The sequence below is a fragment of the Oncorhynchus keta genome, chromosome 14 (assembly GCF_023373465.1).
Source record: "Oncorhynchus keta strain PuntledgeMale-10-30-2019 chromosome 14, Oket_V2, whole genome shotgun sequence".
Taxonomy (NCBI): Eukaryota; Metazoa; Chordata; class Actinopteri; order Salmoniformes; family Salmonidae; genus Oncorhynchus; species Oncorhynchus keta.
In genome coordinates, this window is record NC_068434.1 from 53,918,124 (window position 1) to 53,939,040 (window position 20,917).

General features: G+C 42.9%; 1 protein-coding gene across 2 annotated transcripts in view; it reads left to right on the forward strand.

The window, feature by feature from the left end:
- The window catches only part of LOC118394119 (C-Jun-amino-terminal kinase-interacting protein 1-like), a 130,440-nt gene that overhangs the window by 16,285 nt on the left and 93,238 nt on the right, over positions 1 to 20,917 (forward strand). The window contains exon 2 of one of the 2 annotated variants that reach the window (XM_052461917.1): positions 4,195 to 4,256. The exons of the other annotated variant lie outside the window; for it this stretch is intronic. Within the exon in view, the coding sequence (XP_052317877.1) occupies positions 4,195 to 4,256 (62 nt within the window). The remainder of the gene's footprint in view (positions 1 to 4,194; positions 4,257 to 20,917) is intronic. 2 annotated transcript variants of the gene reach the window in all.

Sequence of the window (20,917 nt, forward strand, 5' to 3'; positions counted from 1 at the left end):
CGATTGACAGCTGCCTCTGATTGAGAACCATACCAGGCCAAACACAGAAATCCCAAATTATAGAAAAAGGAACATAGACTGCACACCCCAACTCACGCCCTGACCATACTAAAACAAAGACAAAACAAAGGAACTAAGTTCAGAACATGACACCTCTTCTGGCTGTGCCAGGCGGAGATTATAACAAAACATGGCCAAGATATTCAAATGTTCATAGATGATCAGCAGGGTCCAATAATAATAATCCCAGTGGTTGTAGAGGGTGCAACAGGTCAGAACAAAATCAAATCAAATCACATTTTATTTGTCACATGTGCTGAATACAACATGTGTAGACCTTGCAATGAAATGCTTACTTAAAAGCCCCAAACAACAATGCAGTTTTAAAAAATAACAAAAAAAACAAGATTGAGAAATGAAAGTCGAGGTAATTTAGGTAATATGTGAGGGGGGGGCAATGCAAATAGTCTGGGTAGCCATTTGATTAGATGTTCAGGAATCTAATGGCTTGGGGGTAGACACTGATTAGAAGCCTCTTGAACCTAGACTTGGCACTTCATTACTGCTTGAAATACGGTAGCAGAGAGAACAGCCTATAACTAGGGTGGCTGGAGTCTGACAATTTATAGGGCCTTCCTGACACCGCCTGGTATAGAGGTCCTGGATGGCATGAAGCTTGGCCCAAGTGATGTACTGGGCTGCACGCTCTACCCTCTGTAGTACCTTGTGGTCGGAGGCCAAGCAGTTGCCATACTTTACAGTGACACAACCAGTCAGGATGCTCTCCATGGTGCAGCTGTAGAACATTTTGAGGATCTGATGACCCATGCCATATATGTTCTGTCTCCTGAGGGGGAATAGGTTTTGTCCTACCCTCTTCACGACTGTCTTGGCGTGCTTGGAACATGTTTGTTGGTGATGTGGACACCAAAGAACTTGAAGCTCTCAACCTGCTCCACTACAGCCCCGTCAATGAGAATGGGGGCATGCTAGGTCGTCCTTTTCCTGTAGTCCATAATCATTTCCTTTGTCTTGATCACGTTGAGGGAGAGGTTGCTGTCCTGGCACCACACTACCAGGTCTCTGACCTCCTCCCTATAGGCAGTCTCGTTGTTGTCGGTGATCAGGCCTACCACTGTTGTGTCATTGGCAAACATAATGATGGTGTTGGAGTCGTGCCTGGCCATGCAGTCATGAGTGAACAGAGAGTACAGGAGAGGACTGAGCACACAACCCTGAGGGGTATCTGTGTTGAGGATCAGCGTGCCGGATGTGTTGTTACCTACCCTTACCACCTGGGGGTGGCCCATCAGGAAGTCCAGGATCCAGTTGCAGAGGGAGATGTTTAGTCCCTGGGTCCTTAGCTTAGTGATGAGCTTTGAGGGCACTATGGGGTTGAATGCTGAGCTGCAGTCAATGAATATCATTCTCACATAGGTGTTCCTTTTGTCCAGGTGGGAAAGGGCAGTGTGGAGTGCAATAGATATTGCATCATTTGTGGATCTGTTAGGGTGGTAATGCAAATTGGATTGGGTCAAGTGTTTCTGGGATAATGGTGTTGATGTGAGCCATGAACAGCCTTTCAAAGCACTTCATGGATAAAGACATGAGTGCTACGGGTTGGTAGACGTTTAGGCAGGTGACCTTAGTGTTGTTGGGCACAGGGACTATGGTGGTCTGCTTGAAACATGTTATGACAGGCAGAGGTTGAAAATGTCAGTGAAGACACTTGCCAGTTGGTCAGCACATGCTCGGAGTACACGTCTTGGTAATCCACCTGGGCCTTTGGCCATGTGAATGTTGACCTGTTTAAAGGTCTTGCTCACATCGGCTGTGAAGAGCGTTATCACACAGTCGTCCGGAACAGCTGATGCTCTCATGCATGATTCAGTGTTACTTTCCTCAAAGCAAGCATAGAGGTTATTTAGCTCGTCTGCTATGCTCGTGTCACTGGGCAGCTCTCGGTTGCTTCCCTTTGCAGGCATTGCCACATCTGACGAGCGTTGGAGCCGGTGTAGTTCGATACAATCTTAGTCCTGTATTGGCGCTTTGCCTGATTGATGGTTCGTAGGAGGGCATATCGGGATTTCTTATAAGCTTCTGGGTTTGAGACCTGCTCCTTGAAAGTGGCAGCTCTACCCTTTAGCTCAGTGGGGATGTTGCCTGTAATCCATGGGATCTGGTTGGGGTATGTACGTACAGTCACTGTGGGGACGACGTCATCGATGCACTTATTAATGAAGCCAGTAACTGATGTGGTGTACGCCTCAATGCTATCGGAAGAATCCTGGAACTTATTCAAGTCTGTGCTAGCAAAACAGCTACAAAAAATAGGTAGATAGTGTGGTCTACAGCTTATCATGAGATACTCTACCTCAAGCAAGCAAAACCTTGAGACTTCCTTCAATATCGTGCACCAGCTGTTGATTACAAATATACATAGACTGTCACCCGTTGTCTTACCAGAGACTGCTGTTCTGTACTGCCGAGTTTACATAAACAGTGGATGTCGAAAGTTTGCATACACCTTAGCCAAATACATTTAAACTCAGTTTAAATGGTAAGACCAATTTGCAACCAACTTCCTGACTCATGTCTTGAGATGTTGCTTCAATATATCTACATAATTGTCCTTCCTCATGAAGCCATCTATTTTGTGAAGTGCACCAGTCCTTCCTGCAGCAAATCACCCACACAACATGATGCTGCCACCCCCATGCTTCATGGTTGGGATGGTGTTCTTCGGCTTGCAAGCCTCCCCCTTTTTCCTCCAAACATAACGATGGTCATTATGGCCATACAATTCTATTTTTGTTTCATCAGACCAGAGGACATTTCTCCAAAAAGTACGATATTTGTCCCATGTGCAGTTGCAAACCGTAGTCTGGCTTTTATATGGCGGTTTTGGAGCAGTGGCTTCTTACTTGCTGATCGGCCTTTGAGGTTATGTCGATATAGGACTCGTTTTACTGTGGATATAGATACTTTTGTGCCTGTTTCCTCCAGAATCTTCCCAAGGTCCATTGCTGTTGCTCTGGGATTGATTTGCACTTTTCGCACCTAAGTACGTTCATCTCCAGGAGACAGAACGAGTCTCCTTCCTGAGTGGTATGACGCCTGCGTGGACCCATGGTGTTTATGCTTGCGTACTATTGTTTGTACAGATGAACATGGTAACTTCAGGTGTTTGGAAATTGCTCCCAAAGATGAACAAGACTTGTGGAGGTCTACAATTTATTTTCTGAGGTCTTGGCTGTTTTCTTTTGATTTTCCCATGATGTCAAGCAAAGAGGCACTGAGTTCGAAGGTAGGCCTTGAAATACATCCTCAGGTACACTTCCAATTGACTCAAATTATGTCAATTAACCTATCAGAAGCTCCTAAAGCCATGACATAAATTTATGTAATTTTCCAAGCTATTTAGAGTCACAGTCAACTTAGTTTATGTAAACTTCTGACCCACTGTAATTGTGATACAGTGAATTATAAGTGAAATAATCTGTCTGTAAACAATTGTGGAAAAATGTCTTAACCAACTTTCCAAAACTATAGTTTGTTAACAAGACATTTGTGGAGTGGGTTAAAAACAAGTTTTAATGACTCCAACCTAAGTGTATGTAAACTTACGACTTCAAATGTATTTGGCTAAGGTGTATGTTGACTTCCGACTTCAACTGTATACACTAGCCGGTGTCAGAGCATGGCCCAAAAGATTAAGGACTCCAGTCCACCAATTCATAGACTGTTCCCTCTGCTACCGCACGGCAAGCGGTACCGGAGTCGAGGACCAAAAGGCTCCTTAACAGCTTCAACCCCCAAGCCATATGATCGCTGAACAATTAATCAAATGGCCATCCTGATTATTCACAATGACATTTTACTTTTACACTGCTGCTACTCGCTGTTTATAATCTACCCATAATCACTTTACAAATTCCCTCGACTATGCTGTACCCCCCCACACATTGACTCGCTACCGGTACACCCTGTGTATAGCCTTGTTATTGTTATGTAGTTTTGTTGTGTTATTTTAATTTGCTTTAATTCACTTTAGTTTTTTGGTAAATATTTTCTTAACTGCATTGTTGGTTAAGGGCTTGTAAATACGCATTTCACTGTATTCGGCGCATGTGGCAAATAACATGTGATTTGATTTTGATTTGAAATTTTATTTTTCAACTTGTTTTCTTTCAGGGACTAAACAGGGCAATAGATGCTTTGGCAGGACAAATCCCTCTTTCCCGATTGGTGTGGAGGTAAGAATTTGTATCATTATCTGTTTATTTTTTTGTTGAAATTCAGCTAGCTGTTTTTTGCTCCATTTAGGCTTGCTTGCTAGCTAGCCAAGAAATATGTTGTGCAGGGTGCTGAGATCTAAGCAGGGCATGAGACTGCAGAACTGCAGATGGGGCTAACAAGCTAACTTTTGGCCTAGCATCGCAGGGGGCTCTAAGCCTGGCAGGCTAGGATGCTGCGTACCCAATAAGGAGGGGGTCTGCGGTCCATGCAGGGCAGGATATATTAGACCTACTTGAGGGTCATGACATACTTGGCTTACTTGGAAGGCAGGGAACTCAAAACATGACCCTACTTGAAATGAAGGGAACTCTGACCCTACAAGGAAAGAAGGGAACTCTGACCTTACCCGGGAAGAAGGGGAACTGTAACCCTACCTGGAAGGATGGGAACTCTAAACCTACCATGGAGGCAGAATAAACTGGACCTACATGAGAGGCAGAATAAACTGGACCTACATGAGGGGCAGGACACTCAGTCTGGACACTTTACACCTGCCAGGTAGGGCCAAAACTGTAACTCTAACCCTACCAGGAAGGAAGGTAATATGAAATGGACCAAATGAATGGCATATTATTGGCATTGGGCCAACCATATACACAATCGCAAATACCATTCAATTGGGCGGCAGTTGGTCAAAACCATATAGCAAATGGAACATGTCAGATGCTCGGTGTTATAAACCAAAAATCCAAAAGGGGGCGAGCGCACTCCACTGTAGGGTTTCATATGTGAAATGGTCTGAAAGTCAGGTCTCAAGTGTGAAATCTTCAAAGTGTTTCAAAATGTTAAAACCTCGTAAAACGTGTGTTTTGGACCGTTTTTTAAATTAATTGTTTAGTCAATTATACATATGTAGGAACTGCATGGACATAGATTTGTCTTATTTTATGCGAGTTTGTCATAAGGCCTATGTTTTGTCCATTTGCCATATAAAGGATACAAAGGAAGTCGGGTTCTGAACCCAAAAGTCACAGAACTATGTCCAACTGGCATAGGAAATGTCCAAATGGCATATATAAGTTGTGGCAGACCAGGGGGTTGGGTGAAAACGTTTACACGGATTAGACACGGACAGATTAAGATTAGCTCAGTTTCAAAGGTGTTTATTAAACCAATGGTTAAAAAGAAAAGAATAGGTCTCCCCCATGAGACCCTCTCTGGGATACCATCTTCTGGGCTCCGGGTCTTGCCGTATCCTGTGCCGTATCCTCTTGCCGTATCCTGTATCCTGAACTCCCTCCTGTTATGTCTGTAATCATCCCCAACTTTACGGGAGACCTTTCTTCCCCCAGTCTCTCCCCTGTGCACTGCCCTTTTGGCAGCTTTATGGGACTCATACAGCTGGTGAGAAATCCGCCCTTGATTACTCACCAACCCCAATGAACCCCAAATAGCCTTGGCTGGAGAGCCCGACGAGACCTGGCATGTCCAGCAGAGGGAGTCATCGCCTAGTGATGTATACTCTGTCTGTCACCAGGCCTTGATGAGTCTCCCCCTGGTGGCTGACCTGCTGTATGCCACAAAGTATTGAAAGTACTAAATCATGGTGTTATGTCCATTTGCCATACATGATCATAGGGTTCCTAACACAAAAGTAACAGAACCATGTCCAAATGGCATGTGAAATGTCCAAAAGGCTTATATAAATATTGAACGTACTAAATCAGGATGTTATGTCCATTTGCCATATATGATCATCAGAAGTTGGCTTCCAAACCCAAAAGTCAGTGAACCATGTGCAAATGGCATATATCCTGCCTTAAAAAAAGTGTTGGGGCACTGTAAAGTCGATGGAGAATAAAAGCACCTCCTCCAGCTGCCCACTGCACTGAGGATAGGAAACACTGTCACCACTGATAAAGCTATGATAATCGATCATTTCAATAAGCATTTTTCTACGGCTGGCCGTGTTTCCCACCTGGCCACCCCTACCCCAGCCAATATGTCAGCACCTTCTGCCGCAACTTACCCTAATCCAGACAGCAGATGTTCTAAAAGAGCTGCAAAATCTGGATCCCTACAAATCAGCTGGGCTAGACCCTCTCTTTCTAAAATGATCTGCCGAAATTGTTGCAACCCCTATTACTCGCCTATTCAACTTTTCTTTTGTATCGTCTGAGATCCCCAACAGTTAGAAATCTGCCATGGTCATCCCCCTCTTCAAAGGGGGAGACAATTTAGACCCAAACTGTTATAGACCTATATCCATCCTGCACTGCCTTTCTAAAATCTTTGAAAGCCAAGTTAACAAACAGATCACTGACCATTTCAAATCCCACCGTCCCTTTTCCACTAATGTAATCTGGTTTCCGAGCTGGTTATGGGTGCACCTCAACCACTCTCAATGTCCTAAACTATATTATAACCACCATCGATAAAAGACAGTACTGCGCAGGCGTCTTTATCGACCTGGTTAAGGCTTTCTACTCTGTCAATCACCGTATTCTTATCGACAGACTCAATAGCCGTGGCTTCTCAAATGACTCCCTCGCCTGGTTCACCAACTACTTCTCAGATGGAGTTCAGTGTGTCAAATTGGAGGGCCTGTTGTCCTCTGGCAGTCTCTATGGGGGTGCCACAGGGTTCAGTATTGTTTCAAACCCCGGGACAAGGTACAAATCTTTTCGCTGAACAGGCAGTAACCCACTGTTCCCAGGCCGTATATGACTTGCAATGATGTTGGACAAACCGGAAGGTTGTGAGTTCCAAACCCCGTCGCACTTGCTGCTGGTGATTCTCTGATCCACCTCTAAGCAGACGACACCATCCTGTATACATCTGGCCCTTCTTTGGAGACTGTGCTAACAAACCTCCAAGCGAGCTTGAGTGCCATACACCACTCCTTCCATGGCCTCCAACTTCTTTTAAATGTTAGTTTTTTTTAAATATATTTTTAATCTGTTATTTTACCAGGTAAATTGCCTGAGAAGACGTTCTCATTTACAGCAACGACAGGGGAGAGGAGGGGGATGAATGAGCCAATTGTAAACTGGGGATTATTAGGTGACCATGATGGCACGAGGGCCAGATTGGGAATTTAGCCACCCCTACTCTTACGATAAGTTAAACTAAGTGCTCTTTTGCTTTTCAACCGATTGCTGCCCGCACCCTCCCGTCTGACTAGCATCACTGCTCTGGACGGTTCTGACATAGAATATGTGGACAACTACAAGTGCCTTGGTGTCTGGTTAGCCTTTTAAGGTATAGGGTCAGCATTTTCACTTTTGGATAAATAGCATGCCCAATTTCAACTTCCTGCTACTCATGCCAGGAATATAAGATATGCACATTATTAGTAGATGTGGATAGAAAACACTCTGAAGTTTCTAAAATTGTTTAAATCATGTCTGTGAGTATTACAGAACTTATGTAGCAGGCAAAACCCAGAGGACTAACCGTTCAGAATTATTTTATTTGTTTGCCTCTGACTGCTCCCTCAGTTGTCTTTGCCAAGGGATATTTGATAGGAACCATTTTTCAGTTCCTACCACTTCCACTGGAAGTCACCAGTCTTTGGAATTTGGTTGAGGTTATTCATTTGTGCAACGAAGAAGAAGCACATCCTGGAACAACGTTACACTATTGAGAGTTGCGCAAGACGTAAAAAGTTGTATGGTTTGTTTTCTTGCTGTATTGAATACAGATTGCCCCGTCTACAATTTGATAGATTATTAATGTTTTAAAATACCTAAAGTTGTATTACAAAAGTAGTTTGAAATATTTTAGCAAAGTTTATAGCCAACTTTTGAAATGTTTTGTCGTGACGTTGTGTTTTTGTCAGCTGTTTTTTTCTGGATCAAACGCATCAAATAAATGGACATTTTGGATATATACGGACGGAATTAATCGAAAAAAAGGACCAATTGTGATGTTTATGGGACATATTGGAGTGCCAACAAAAGAAGCTTGTCAAAGGTAATTTATATTTTATTTCAGCGTTTTGTGTAGCGCCTGCAGGTTTGAAATATGCTACCCTCTTTATTGACATTGTGCTATCAAAATCTGACATGTTGGCTGGATTCACAACGAGTGTAGCTTTAATTGAGTATCTTACATGTGTGATTTAACCTCTTGCGACGAGCAAACCCGTATCCGGGAGCGTAATCATAGCCTCAAACGCATTAGGATAACGCAGCGGACATAAATACCCCTAGAAACTTTTCCTATTCATGAAAATTGCAAAGGAAATGAAATAAATATATTCAAACACAAGCTTAGCCTTTTGTTAACAACACTGTCATCTCAGATTTTCAAAATATCCGTTACAGCCAACGCTAGACAAGCATTTGTGTAAGTTTATCATGGCATAATGCTATGCTAGCTCTGCTGGCAGCAGGCAACATTTCACGAAAATAAGAAAAGCAACCAAATTAAATCATTTACCTTTGAATAACTTCAGATGCTTTCACTCAGGAGACTCCCAGTTAGATAGCAAATGCTCCTTTTTTTCCCAAAAATATTATTTTTGTAGGCAAAATAGCTCCCGTTTCTTCATCATGCTTTGCTGAGAAATCAACCGGAAAATTCTGCAACTATAACGCCAAACTTTTTTCTAAATTTGCTCCATAATATCGACAGAAACACGGCAAACGTTGTTTAATAAGATCCATCCTCAAGGTGTTTTTAACATATATATTCAATAATATATCCGTCGAGGCAATTGGTTTCTCATAAGAAGCGATTGGAAAAATGGCTACCTCAGTATTTTACGCAAGATTTTCTGCGGGAGACACCATGTGACCACATGCTATATATGGTCCCTTACAGCCATTCTTCAATGGAAATGCCTAAAAATACGTCACAATGCTGTAGACACCTTGGGGTATACGTGGAAAACGTAAGCTCATTCGTAGCTCATTCACAGCCATATAAGGAGTCATTGGCATGGGAAGGTTTTTAAAAATGCAGCACTTCGTGGTTGGATTTTTATCTGGGTTTCGCCTGTAACATCAGTTCTGTGGCACAACACGTCAGAGTGTTTTCTTTCCAAAGCTGTCAATTATATGCATAGTCGAGCATATTTTCGTGACAAAATATCTTGTTTAAAACGGGAACGTTTTTCATCCAAAAATTTTAATAGCACCCCCTAATGCATATCTGAACGTTTGATTTTATAATTATTTGAATTTGCCGCGCTGCATTTTCCCTGTTTTTTTTTCAAGTGGGACGCAAGCGTCCCCTGTACCATAAGAACTTAAACTGTAAACTCTCCTTCCAGACTCATTAAGCATTTCCAATCCAAAATTAAATCTAAAATCGGCATCCTATTTCGCAACAAAGCCTCCTTCACTCATGCTGCCAAACATACCCTCGTAAAATTGACTATCCTACCGATCCTTGACTTTGGCGATGTCATTTACAAAATAGCCTCCAACACTCTAGTCAGCAAATTGGATGTAGTCTATCACAGTGCCATCAATTTTGTCACCAAAGCCCAATATACTACCCACCACTGCGAGCTGTATGCTCTTGTTGTCTGGCCCTCACTACATATTCGTCGCCAAACCCACTGGCTCCATCTATAAGTATATGCTAAGTAAAGCCCCGCCTTATCTCAGTTCTCATGGTCACCATAGCAACACCCACTGGTATCACGCGCTCCAGCAGGTATATTTCACTGGTCATTCCCAAAGCCAACATTTACTTTGGCCGCCTTTCCTTCCAGTTCTCTGCTGCCAGTGACTGGAACTGATTGCAAATATCACTGAAGCTGGAGTCTTATATCTCCCTCTCTAACTTTAAGCATTAGCTGTCAGAGCAGCTTACCAATCACTGTACCTGTACACAGCCAATCTATAAAAAGCACACCGAACTACCTCATCCCCATATTGTTACTTATCCTCTTGGTCTTTTGCACCCCAGTATCTCTACTTGCACACTCATCATCTATCCCTAAGTGTTAATGTTAAATTGATTTTTTTGCCTCTATGGCCTATTTACTGCCTTACCTCTCTACTCTTCTACATCTGCACACACTGTACATGGATTTTTCTATTGTGTTATTTGACTGTGCGTTTGTTTATAAGTAACTCTGTGTTGTTGTTTTTGTCACATTTCTTTGCTTTATCTTGGCCAGGTCACAGTTGTACATGAAAACTTGTTCTCAACTGGCCTACCTGGTTAAATAAAGGTGAAATAAAAAATAAAAAAGTAATGTCGAGGTCAATTTAACCACTTCCGGTTAATCCAGGAATCTTAAAATCAACACAGGACATCCTTATAGTGGCCTGATGGATTGTTATTGAAGACGATTGATATGGCAATCATAATCCACATAGGCATCAGGTTGAAGTTATGGCAGCAGGCAATGTTTTCCTATGGAGAGAGATGTCAATGTCTACTGTTAGAAGAAATACTCACTGTTTTCACTGTTAAGGGTTAGTTCAACATGGTCAAGGGTAGGCATGCACAGACCGGGAAGACCTTAGGAACGTTCCTGGGATTGAATTGTGTTTCTAGCCTCAACGGTTTTGCCGCTGTCACCCAAAACCACCTCAAATTTAGGTCAGGATTCATTTTGGGCCTACTTTTTTGTACCCTTGCTGCGGTGCTAAAAGAGTTGCAGGCCATTGCTTCAAATCCTATTGCTTCTAACTTCAATATGCTCTTTAAATAAATAATACCTACACCACTTTTAACATCACATTGCTCAACACTAGTGAGACTACAGTAGGCCTACAGTATATCGAAAAATATGACATGACTCTCCACCAATAATTACATATAGAGGCCGGCACGAGTATCGAACCTGCATCTGTTTGCACTGCGGGAGCTCCCATCCACTCCGGAGCCCCCATCCACAAAGTCACAAAGTATCAAAATACAGTGAGGTGTTGGTAAAGGTATATTGTCCTGCTAATAGCCCATAATGTCCCGGTCAGGATAACCAAAACATGTATTTATTTAACCTCTTGAACCTCTGGGGGCAGTATTTCATTTTTGGATGAAAAACGTTCCCGTTTTAAACAATATATTTTGTCACGAAAAGATGCTCGACTATGCATATAATTGACAGCTTTGAAAAGAAAACACACTGACGTTTCCAAAACGGCAAAGATATTGTCTGTGAGTGTCACAGAACTAATGCTACAGGCGAAATCAAGATGAAACTTCAAACAGGAAGTGAGCCAGATTTTTGAGGCGCTGTGTTCCAATGTCTCCTTATATGGCTGTGAATGCGCCAGGAACGAGCCTACACTTTCTGTCGTTTCCCCAAGGTGTCTGCAGCATTGTGATGTATTTGTAGGCATATCATTGGAAGATTGACCATAAGAGACTACATTTATCAGGTGTCCGCCTGGTGTCCTCCGTCGAAATTGGTGCGTAATCTCCAGCTGCATGTATTTTTCCATGTGATTCAGAGGAGAAACCAAACTTCCACGAATGATATATCATCGAATAGATATGTGAAAAACACCTTGAGGATTGATTCTAAACAACGTTTGCCATGTTTCTGTCGATATTATGGAGTTAATTTGGAAAAAAGTTTGGCGTTTTGATGACTGAATTTTCAGGTTTTTTTCTTAGCCAAACGTGATGAACAAAACGGAGCGATTTCTTCTACACAAATAATCTTTTGGGAAAAACTGAACATTTGCTATCTAACTGAGAGGCTCATCATTGCAAACATCTGAAGTTCTTCAAAGGTAAATGATTTTATTTGAATGCTTTTCTTGTTTTTGTGAAAATGTTGCCTGCTGAATGCTAGGCTTAATGCTATGCTAGCTATCAATACTCTTACACAAATGCTTGTTTTGCTATGGTTGAAAAGCATATTTTGAAAATCTGAGATGACAGTGTTGTTAACAAAAGGCTAAGCTTGAGAGCCAATATATTTTTTTCATTTCATTTGCGATTTTCATGAGCTTGAGGCTATAATTACAATCCCGGATACGGGATTGCTCGTTTCAAGAAGTTAAGACTATCAGAAAGAATGTTGGTACTTATTTATTTAGATCCAAAGCCATGAATGAATGAGTCACTCAGCTTTATGTAGGTGCCAGCTATATGACTGTGCCATCAACTTGATAATATATAATAATGCTGTTTGTGGTATTATTTGTTTTGTCTTTTCTGGTGGATTAAACTGAAATTACGTGATACAGCCAACCTAACTTAGAAATACATTTGACGATAGAATTCTCCCCATACCCTCCTTCTAGGCAAGTCTATTTTCCAGCGACCTGCTAATAGCCATAATTGCACAGTACAACGTGACCGTGTGTGTTTGAAAGAGTATTTAGTGAAAATTATATCCTGGTGATGGTTTTTATGTGGGGTTCAAATGAGAGGGAACTTTTCAGGGTGACACAGAGGCTTTTAACTTGTGTTGACAGAGGTACTGGGAAACCATCTATGGTGATGCTGAGGTTGTACTGTTTGGAGAGGTTGGATTTGGAGCCGATGAGCATGACCTCTTCTGTTAAATTTTAGGAGGTTCATTCTCATCCAGCTCTGGATGTCTTGAAGGCAGCTGATGAGGGAGGTGTGAGGGAGGGGAGTGGTGGGTTTGTTGGGAGGTGTCATCTTGGTGTCATCTGCATTGCAATGGAAGTGAACTTTGATGTTGCATCTTTCCCAGGGGTAGGTCACGCACACTGATCTGTGATTTTTCAGTTGCACACGAGTCTTTTGCACAGACTGGAATAAGTTCTGGGATTGTTCTGATGGCATTGAGCAGTACACCACATCAATCACTGGCTTCATCAATGACATCGTCCCCACAATGACCGTACGCACAACCCCTAACCAGAACCCATGGATTACAGGCAAAATCCGCACTGAGCTAAAGTGTAAAGCTGCCGCGTTTCAAAGAGCGGAACTCAAAGCGGACGCTTATAAGAAATCGCGCTATGCCCTCCAATGAACCATCAAACAGATAGTGTCAATACAGGAATAAGATTCAATACAGGACTAAGCCTACACCGGCTCCGATGCTTGTCGGATGTGGCTAGGCTTGCAAATATTACGGACTACCAAGGGAAGGACGGCCTGGAGCTGCCCAGTGATACGAGCCTACCAGACTAACTTCAATGATCGCTTCGAGGCAAGCAGCACTGAAGCATGCAAGAGAGCACAAGATGTTCCGGACAACTGTGTGATCACGCTCTTTGTAGCTGATGTGAGTAAGACCTTTAAACAGGTCTACATTCACAAGGCCGCATGGCCAGACCGATTACCAAGACATGTAATCCGAGCATGCACTGACCAACTGGCAAGTGCCTTCACTGACATTTTCAACCTGTCCCTGACAGAGTCTTTAATACCAACATGTTTCAAGCAGACCACCATAGTCACTGTGCCCAAGAACACCAAGGTAACCTGCCTAAATGACTAAAGACCCATAGAACCCGCGCCTATAGCCATGAAGTGCTTTGAAAGGCTGGTCATGGCTCACATCAACACCATTATCCCAGAAAGCCTAGACCCACTACAATGTCCATTCCACCACTACAGATCCACAGATGGCACAATATCTATTGCACTCCACACTGCCCTTTCCCACCTGGAAAAAAGGAACACATACATGAGAATGCTGTTCATTGACTGCAGCTCAGTGGTCAACCCCATAGTGCCCTCAAAGCTAAAAGCCCTAGGACTAAACACCTCCCTCTGCAATTGGATCCTGGACTTCCTGACGTGCCGCACCCAGGTGGTAAGGGTAGGTAACAACACATCTGCCACAATGATCCTCAACACGGAGGCCCCTCGGGGGTGCGTGCTAAGTACCCTTCTGTACTACCTGTTCACCCATGACTGCATGGCCAAGCACGACTCCAACAACATCATTCATTTAGCCAACGACCCAACAGGTAGCAGGTGGTCCTGATCACCAACAACGAGGAGACCTGGCAGTGTGGTGCCAAGATAACAACCTCTCCCTCAAATTGATCACACAGGAGACACAGGAGGTGATCGTGGACTACAGGAAAAGGAGGATCGAGCATGCCCCCATCCTCATCGACGGGCCTGAAGGGGAGCAGGTTGAGAGGTTCAAGTTCCTTGGTGTCCACATAGCTAACAAACTATTATGGTTCAAACCCATGAAGTCAGTCGTGAAGAGGGCACAGCAATGCCTATTCCCCCTCAGGGGCCTGAAAATATTTGGCATGGGTCCTCAGATCCACAAAAGTTTGACAGCTGCTCAATCGAGAGCATCCAGACTAGTTGCATCACTACCTGGAATGGCAACTGCTCGGGCTACGACTGCATAGCATAACAGAGGGTAGTGCGTACGACCCAGTACATCACTGGAGCCAAGCTTCCTGCCATCCAGGACCTCTATACCAGGCGGTGTCGGAGGAAGGCCCTATAAATTGCCAAAGACCCCAGACACCCTTGTCATGGACTGTTTTCTCTGCTACCGGAAAGGCAAGCAGTACTGAAGCGTCAAGTCTACATCCAAAAGGTGTCTTAACAGCTTCTACCCCCAAGCCGTAAAGACTCCTGAACAGCTAATCAAATCAATCAATCAAATGTATTTATAAAGCCCTTATTACATCATCCGATATCACAAAGTGCTATACAGAAACCCAGCCAAAAAACTCAAACAGCAAGCAGTGCAGATATAGAAACACGGTGGCGAGGAATAACTCCCTAGAAAGGCCGGAACCTAGGAAGAAACCTAGAGAGGAACCAGACTTTGAGAGGTGGTCAGTACTCTTTTGGCTGTGCCGGGTTGAGATTATAACAGTACATGGCCAAGATGTTCAAATGTCCATAGATGACCAGCAGGGTCAAATAATAATATTAATTACAGTGGTTGTAGCGGGTGCAACAGGTAAGCACCTCAGGAGTAAATGTCAGTTGGCTTTTCATAGCCGATCATTCAGATCAGTGTTTGAGACAGCAGGTGCATGACAAGGTAGCACGTCCGGCGAACAGGTCAGGGTTCCATAGCTGCAAGCAGAAATGTTGAAACTGGAGCAGCAGCATGACCAGGTCGACTGGGGACAGCAAGGAGTCATCAGGCCAGGTAGTCCTGAGGCATGGTCCCAGGGATCAGATCCTCCGGGAGGTAAGGGAAGACCCCCCTGAAATGGACAAAAATGAATGGCAACTTATTGCCATTGGGCGATACACAATCGCAAATACCAATCAAATGGATGGCAGTTCATCCAAACCATATTGCAAGTGAAACATGACAAATGCCATTTGTCAAACCCCAAAATTCCCAAAGATGACGTGTTCGCTCCATTGTAGTTTCATATCGCAAATGGTCACTAAATCAAGACTCAAAGGTCAAGGTGCTTTCTGGACCGTTTTTCAATCAAATAAATTTTTTTTTGTCAATAATACATATATAATAACCGTATGAACCTACATTTGTCTTATTTTATTGAGTTTGTCCATAAGGCCTATGTTTAGTCCATTTACCAAATATGATCATAAGTGGTCGGTTTCCGAACCCAAAAGTCAGTGAACCATGTCCAAATGGCATAACAAATGTCCAAATGGCGTTTATACAGACCAAATGATATGTTACTGTCACTATGTTAATCCCTGAATCAACCTAGAAGGTCTATTTGTCATGTTTGATCATATGAAGTATTAGGAAGTAAGAATTTGATGCAATGAGAGCAGTGGGATTTTTTTGAAAAAAGTCCAAAATGACCACCCCCTATTGGATGGGCATGAGTGGGGTGTGCTCCCTACCCGGCCATGGACCCCTTGCACCCCCCTAAAGGTACTAAGAGCCATCTAAAAAATGTACTCCTGGTAACCCGTTCCGAGCAATGTCTTACAATGGGCATTTACCCTCACAAATTTGACATTCTCTAATATACTGCAGAAATGCCCAATTGACTGACCCGTTGAACTCGGGATGGACGGGCAGTGATAGTGGTTCCTTTCCATCGCTCGTTGGTGTTGATTTCAGCATGTCAATTTGGTGATGGTTTATCATTTAAGTTTCATAGCTCTAGGTCTGATGGTTTTTTGATAGTTCAAACGCAGGTAACTATTGCAGGCTCTGTAGGTCTTTAAGCCCAACACTGTGTTACTCCATCCTGGCGATGTGCGTGTGTGAGTTTTTCTTGGACATCTGATGGGAGAAATGACTGATTTACAGTTCATGAGGGTTGCCTAATCACACATATTAATTTTTGGAAAGATGTGACCTTTCGTCTTCAAAGTCTTTTCCGTTTAGGAGAAATGGCCGTGTCACTTTTGTGATGTTTTGTCCATTTGCAATAAGCAGCCATTCACCATCTGGTGGAATTTTCTGGAACAGCGGAAAAATGACCAAAAATTAAAAATGTAATAAAGCGGAAACCAAGTGTCCAAGAGGCTTTCTTTGATGATTTCCCGGAAGATCTGACTCTGGGGCATGACCTGAGGCTGTTGGACTATTTTTAAAACATTTGCGGACGTCTAGTAAGAGGCCGTAGATTTGCAATATGGAGATCCTCATCAATCATACGGGAAATGCCATCGGCGTCCCTTATGTAGGGGAGTTAGAGGGAGAGAGAGAGAATTAGAGGGAGCATACTTAAATTCACACAGGACACCGGATAAGATAGGAGTAATACTCCAGCCATAACAGACTGACCCTAGCCCCCCAATGCATAAATACTGAAGGATGAGACAGGAGGGGTCGGGAGACACAATCAGGTAGGATATAACCCCACCCACTTTGCCAAAGCACAGCCCTCACACCACTAGTGGGATATCAACCTCTTGAATCTAGGGGGCACTATTTTCATTTTTGGAAAAATAACGTCCCCAAAAATAACGTCCCCAAAGTGAAGGTCAACATTCTGTCAGTGGTCAGCAGTGAAGTCTCTCAGAGTGTTTTGTTCAGGCTTTTATAAGAATGTACAAATGTCAGTGGTCCATTGTTTCTCTCTATCCTACTAAGAAGCCACCAGTCCCGGTTGATATATTATCGAATAGATATTTGAAAAACACCTTGAGGATTGATTATAAACAACATTTGCCATGTTTCTGTCGTTATTATGGAGCTCATTTGGAATATTTTTTGGAGTTGTAGTGACCGCAATTTCCGGTCGATTTCTCAGCCAAACGTGAAGAGCAAACGGAGCTATTTGGCCTACAAAAATAATATTTTTGGAAAAAATTAACATTTGCTATCTAACTGGGAGTCTCGTGAGTGAAAACATCTGAAGCTAATCAAATGTAAACGATTTCATTTGATTACTTTTCTGATTTTCGTGACCAGGTTGCCTGCTGCTAGCTAGTCATAATGCTATGCTAGGCTATCAATAAACTTACACAAATGCTTGTCTTGCTTTGGCTGTAAAGCATATTTTCAAAATCTGAGAGGACAGGGTGATTAACAAAAGGCTAAGCTGTGTTTCAATATATTTCACTTGTGATTTCATGAAAAGGAATATTTTCTAGTAATATTTATGTCCGTTGCGTTATGCTAATTAGTGTCAGTTGATGATTATGCTCCCGGACCCGGGATGGGTAGTATCAAGAGGTTAAAAACACCAACTTACTACCCTGAAACAAGGCTGAGTATAGCCCACAAAGATCTCCCCTATGGCACAAACCCGAGAGGGGTGCCAAACCCAGACATGAAGATTACGTCTGTGACTCAACCCACTCAAGTGAAGCATCCCTCCTAGGGACAGGATGGAAGAGAGCACAAGAAAGCCAGCTACTCAGCCCCCGTAATAGGGTTAGAGGCAGAGAATCCCGGTGGAGAGAGGACAACTGGCCGAGACAAGGGCGGTTCGTTGCTCCAGTGCCTTTCCGTTCACCTTCCCTGGGCCAGACTACACTCAATAATTGGACCTACTGAAGAGATGAGTCTTCAATAAATACTTAAAAGTCGAGACGGAGTCTGCATATGCCACATGGCTAGGCAGACCATTCCATAAAAATTGAGCTCTATGGGAGAAATCCGTGCCTCCAGCTGTTTATTTAGAAATTCTAGAGACAATAAGGAGGCCTGCATTGTGTGACCGTAGCGTACGTGTAAGTATGTACGGCAGGACCAAATCGGAGAGATGGGTAGGAGCAAGTCCATGTAATGCTTTGTAGGTTATTAGTAAATCCTTGAAATCAGCCCTAGCCTTTACAGGAAGCCAGTGTAGAGAGGCTAGCACTGGAGTAATATGATCAAATTATTTTGTTCTAGTCAATATTCTAGCAGCTGTGTTTAGCACTAACTGAAGTTTATTTAGTGCTTTATCCGGGTAGCCGGAAAGTACAGTAGAACATTGCAGTAGTCTAATCTAGAAGTGACAAAAACATGGATGAACTTTCCTGCGTCATTTTTGTACAGAAAGTTTCAGATTTTTGCAATGTTTTGATGGTGGAAAAAAGCTGTTTGACATGTTTGTCAAAAGAGAGATCAGGGCCAAGAGTAACACCAGGTCGTTCACTCTTTTATTTGAGACAACTGTATCAAGATTAATTGTCAGATTCAACAGAAGATCTCTTTGTTTCTTGGGACACAGGACTAGGATCTCTGTTTTGTCCAAGTTTAAAAGTTAAACATTTGCTGCCATCCACTTCCTTATGTCTGAAACACAGGTTTCCCGGGAGGGAAATTTTGGAGCTTCACCATGTTTCCTCAGAATGTACAGCTGTGCTTCATCTGCATAGCATTAAAAGTTAACTTTATGTTTCAGAATGACATCACCAAGAGGTAGAATATATAGAGAAAACTATAGTGGTCCTAAAACGGAGCCTTGAATAACACTGAAACTTACAATTGATTTGTCAGAGGACAAACCATCCACAGAGACACTATCTTTCCGACAGATAAGATCTAAACCAGGCCAGAACTTGTCTGTGTAGACCAATTTGGGTTTCCAATCTCTCCAAAATAATGTCATGATCGATGGTGTCAAAAGCAGCACTGAGGTCTAGAAGCACGAGGACAGATGCAGAGCCTTGGTCTGACGCCATTAAAAAGTAATTTACTACCTTCACGAGTACAATCTCAGTCCTATGATGGGGTCTAAAACCAGACTGAAGCGTTTCATATACATTCTTTGTATATGTTTGTCTTCAGGAAGGCAGTTAGCTTTTTCAAAACTGTTTGAGAGGAATTTAAGATTCGATTTTGGATTGTTCTTATTATCCTCAATTAAGTTGGAAAAATAGGATGATCGAGCAACAGTGAGTGCTCTTCGATATTGTACGGTACTGTCTTCCCAAGCTAGTCGGAAGACTTCCAGTTTGGTGGGGCGCCATTTCCGTTCCAATTTTTTCTGGAACCTTGCTTCAGGGCTTGGATATTGTCTGCATACCAGAGAGCTAGTTTCTTATTACAAATGTTTTTTGTTTTTATGTGTGCGACTGCATCTTGGGTATTACGCAAGGTTAGGTTGTTAACCGATTTTTGTACTCCGACGTCCTTGGGTAGGTGGAGGGTGTCTGGAAGGGCATCTAGGAATCTTTGGGTTGGTCTGGATTTTATAGCACGGCTTTTGATGATCCTTGTTTGGGGTTTTGTTGCAATTACAAATGTAATCAATTGGTGGTCTGATGGTCAAGGATGATGAGGGAAAACGTTAAGATCTACAATATGTATTAGGTCCAGAGTATGACTGTACCAGTGGTTAGGTTCAGAGACAACCCACTGATTCGATGATGGCTCCGAAAGCCTTTTGGAGTGGGTCTGTAGACTTTTCCATGTGAATATTAAAGTCACCAAAAATTTGAATATTATCTGCCATTACTACAAGGTAGGAATTCAGGGAACTCAGTGAGGAATGCTGTATACGACCCAGGAGGCCTGTAAACAGCAGCTACGAGGAGATTACCTTTATAACAACTGATTGAGTAGGCTGCATAGATTCCATGATTAGAGGCTCAAAAGACTAAAACACAGTCATTTTGTTTTTTGTAAATTGAAATTTGCCATCTTAAATGTTAGCAACACCTCCGCCTTTGCGGGATACGCGGGGCATATGTTCACTAGTGTAACCAGGAGGAGAGGCCTCATTTAACACAGTAAATTCATCAGACTTAAGCCATGTTTCAGTCAGGCCAATCACATCAAGATTATGTTCATTGACGATATCTGCCTTGGAAGTCTGGGATCTAACATTAAGTAGCCCTATTTTGAGATGTGAGATATCACAATCTCTTTCATTAATGACAGAAATGGGGGAGGTCTTTATTCCAGTGAGATTGCAAAGGCTAAAAATACCATGGTTAGATTTGCCCAACTTTGATTGAGGCACAGACATGGTTTCAATGGGGATAGCTGAGCTGACTACACTGCCTGTGCTAGTGGCAGATTCCTGGCCTGCACCCTATCTCATTGTGGAGCTAGAGGAGTTCGAGCCCTGTCTATGTTCATAGTTAAGATGAGAGCACCCTTCCAGCTAGGATAGAGTCCGTCACTCCTCAGCAGGCCAGGCTTGGTCCTGTTTGTGGGTGAGTCCCAGAAAGAGGGCCATTTTTCTAGAAATTATTTTGCGAGGGGCAGAAAACAGTTTTCAACCAGCGATTGAGATGTGAGACTCTGCTGTAGAGCTAATCAGTCCCCCTAACTGGGAGGGGGCCAGAGACAATTACTCGATGCCAATATCTTTCGAGCTGATTTACACACTGAAGACCTCTGACTGTTTCATCTTAACATCGTTGGCTACCCGGACTATTTGCATTGAACCCCCCTCCCTATTTCTATGCA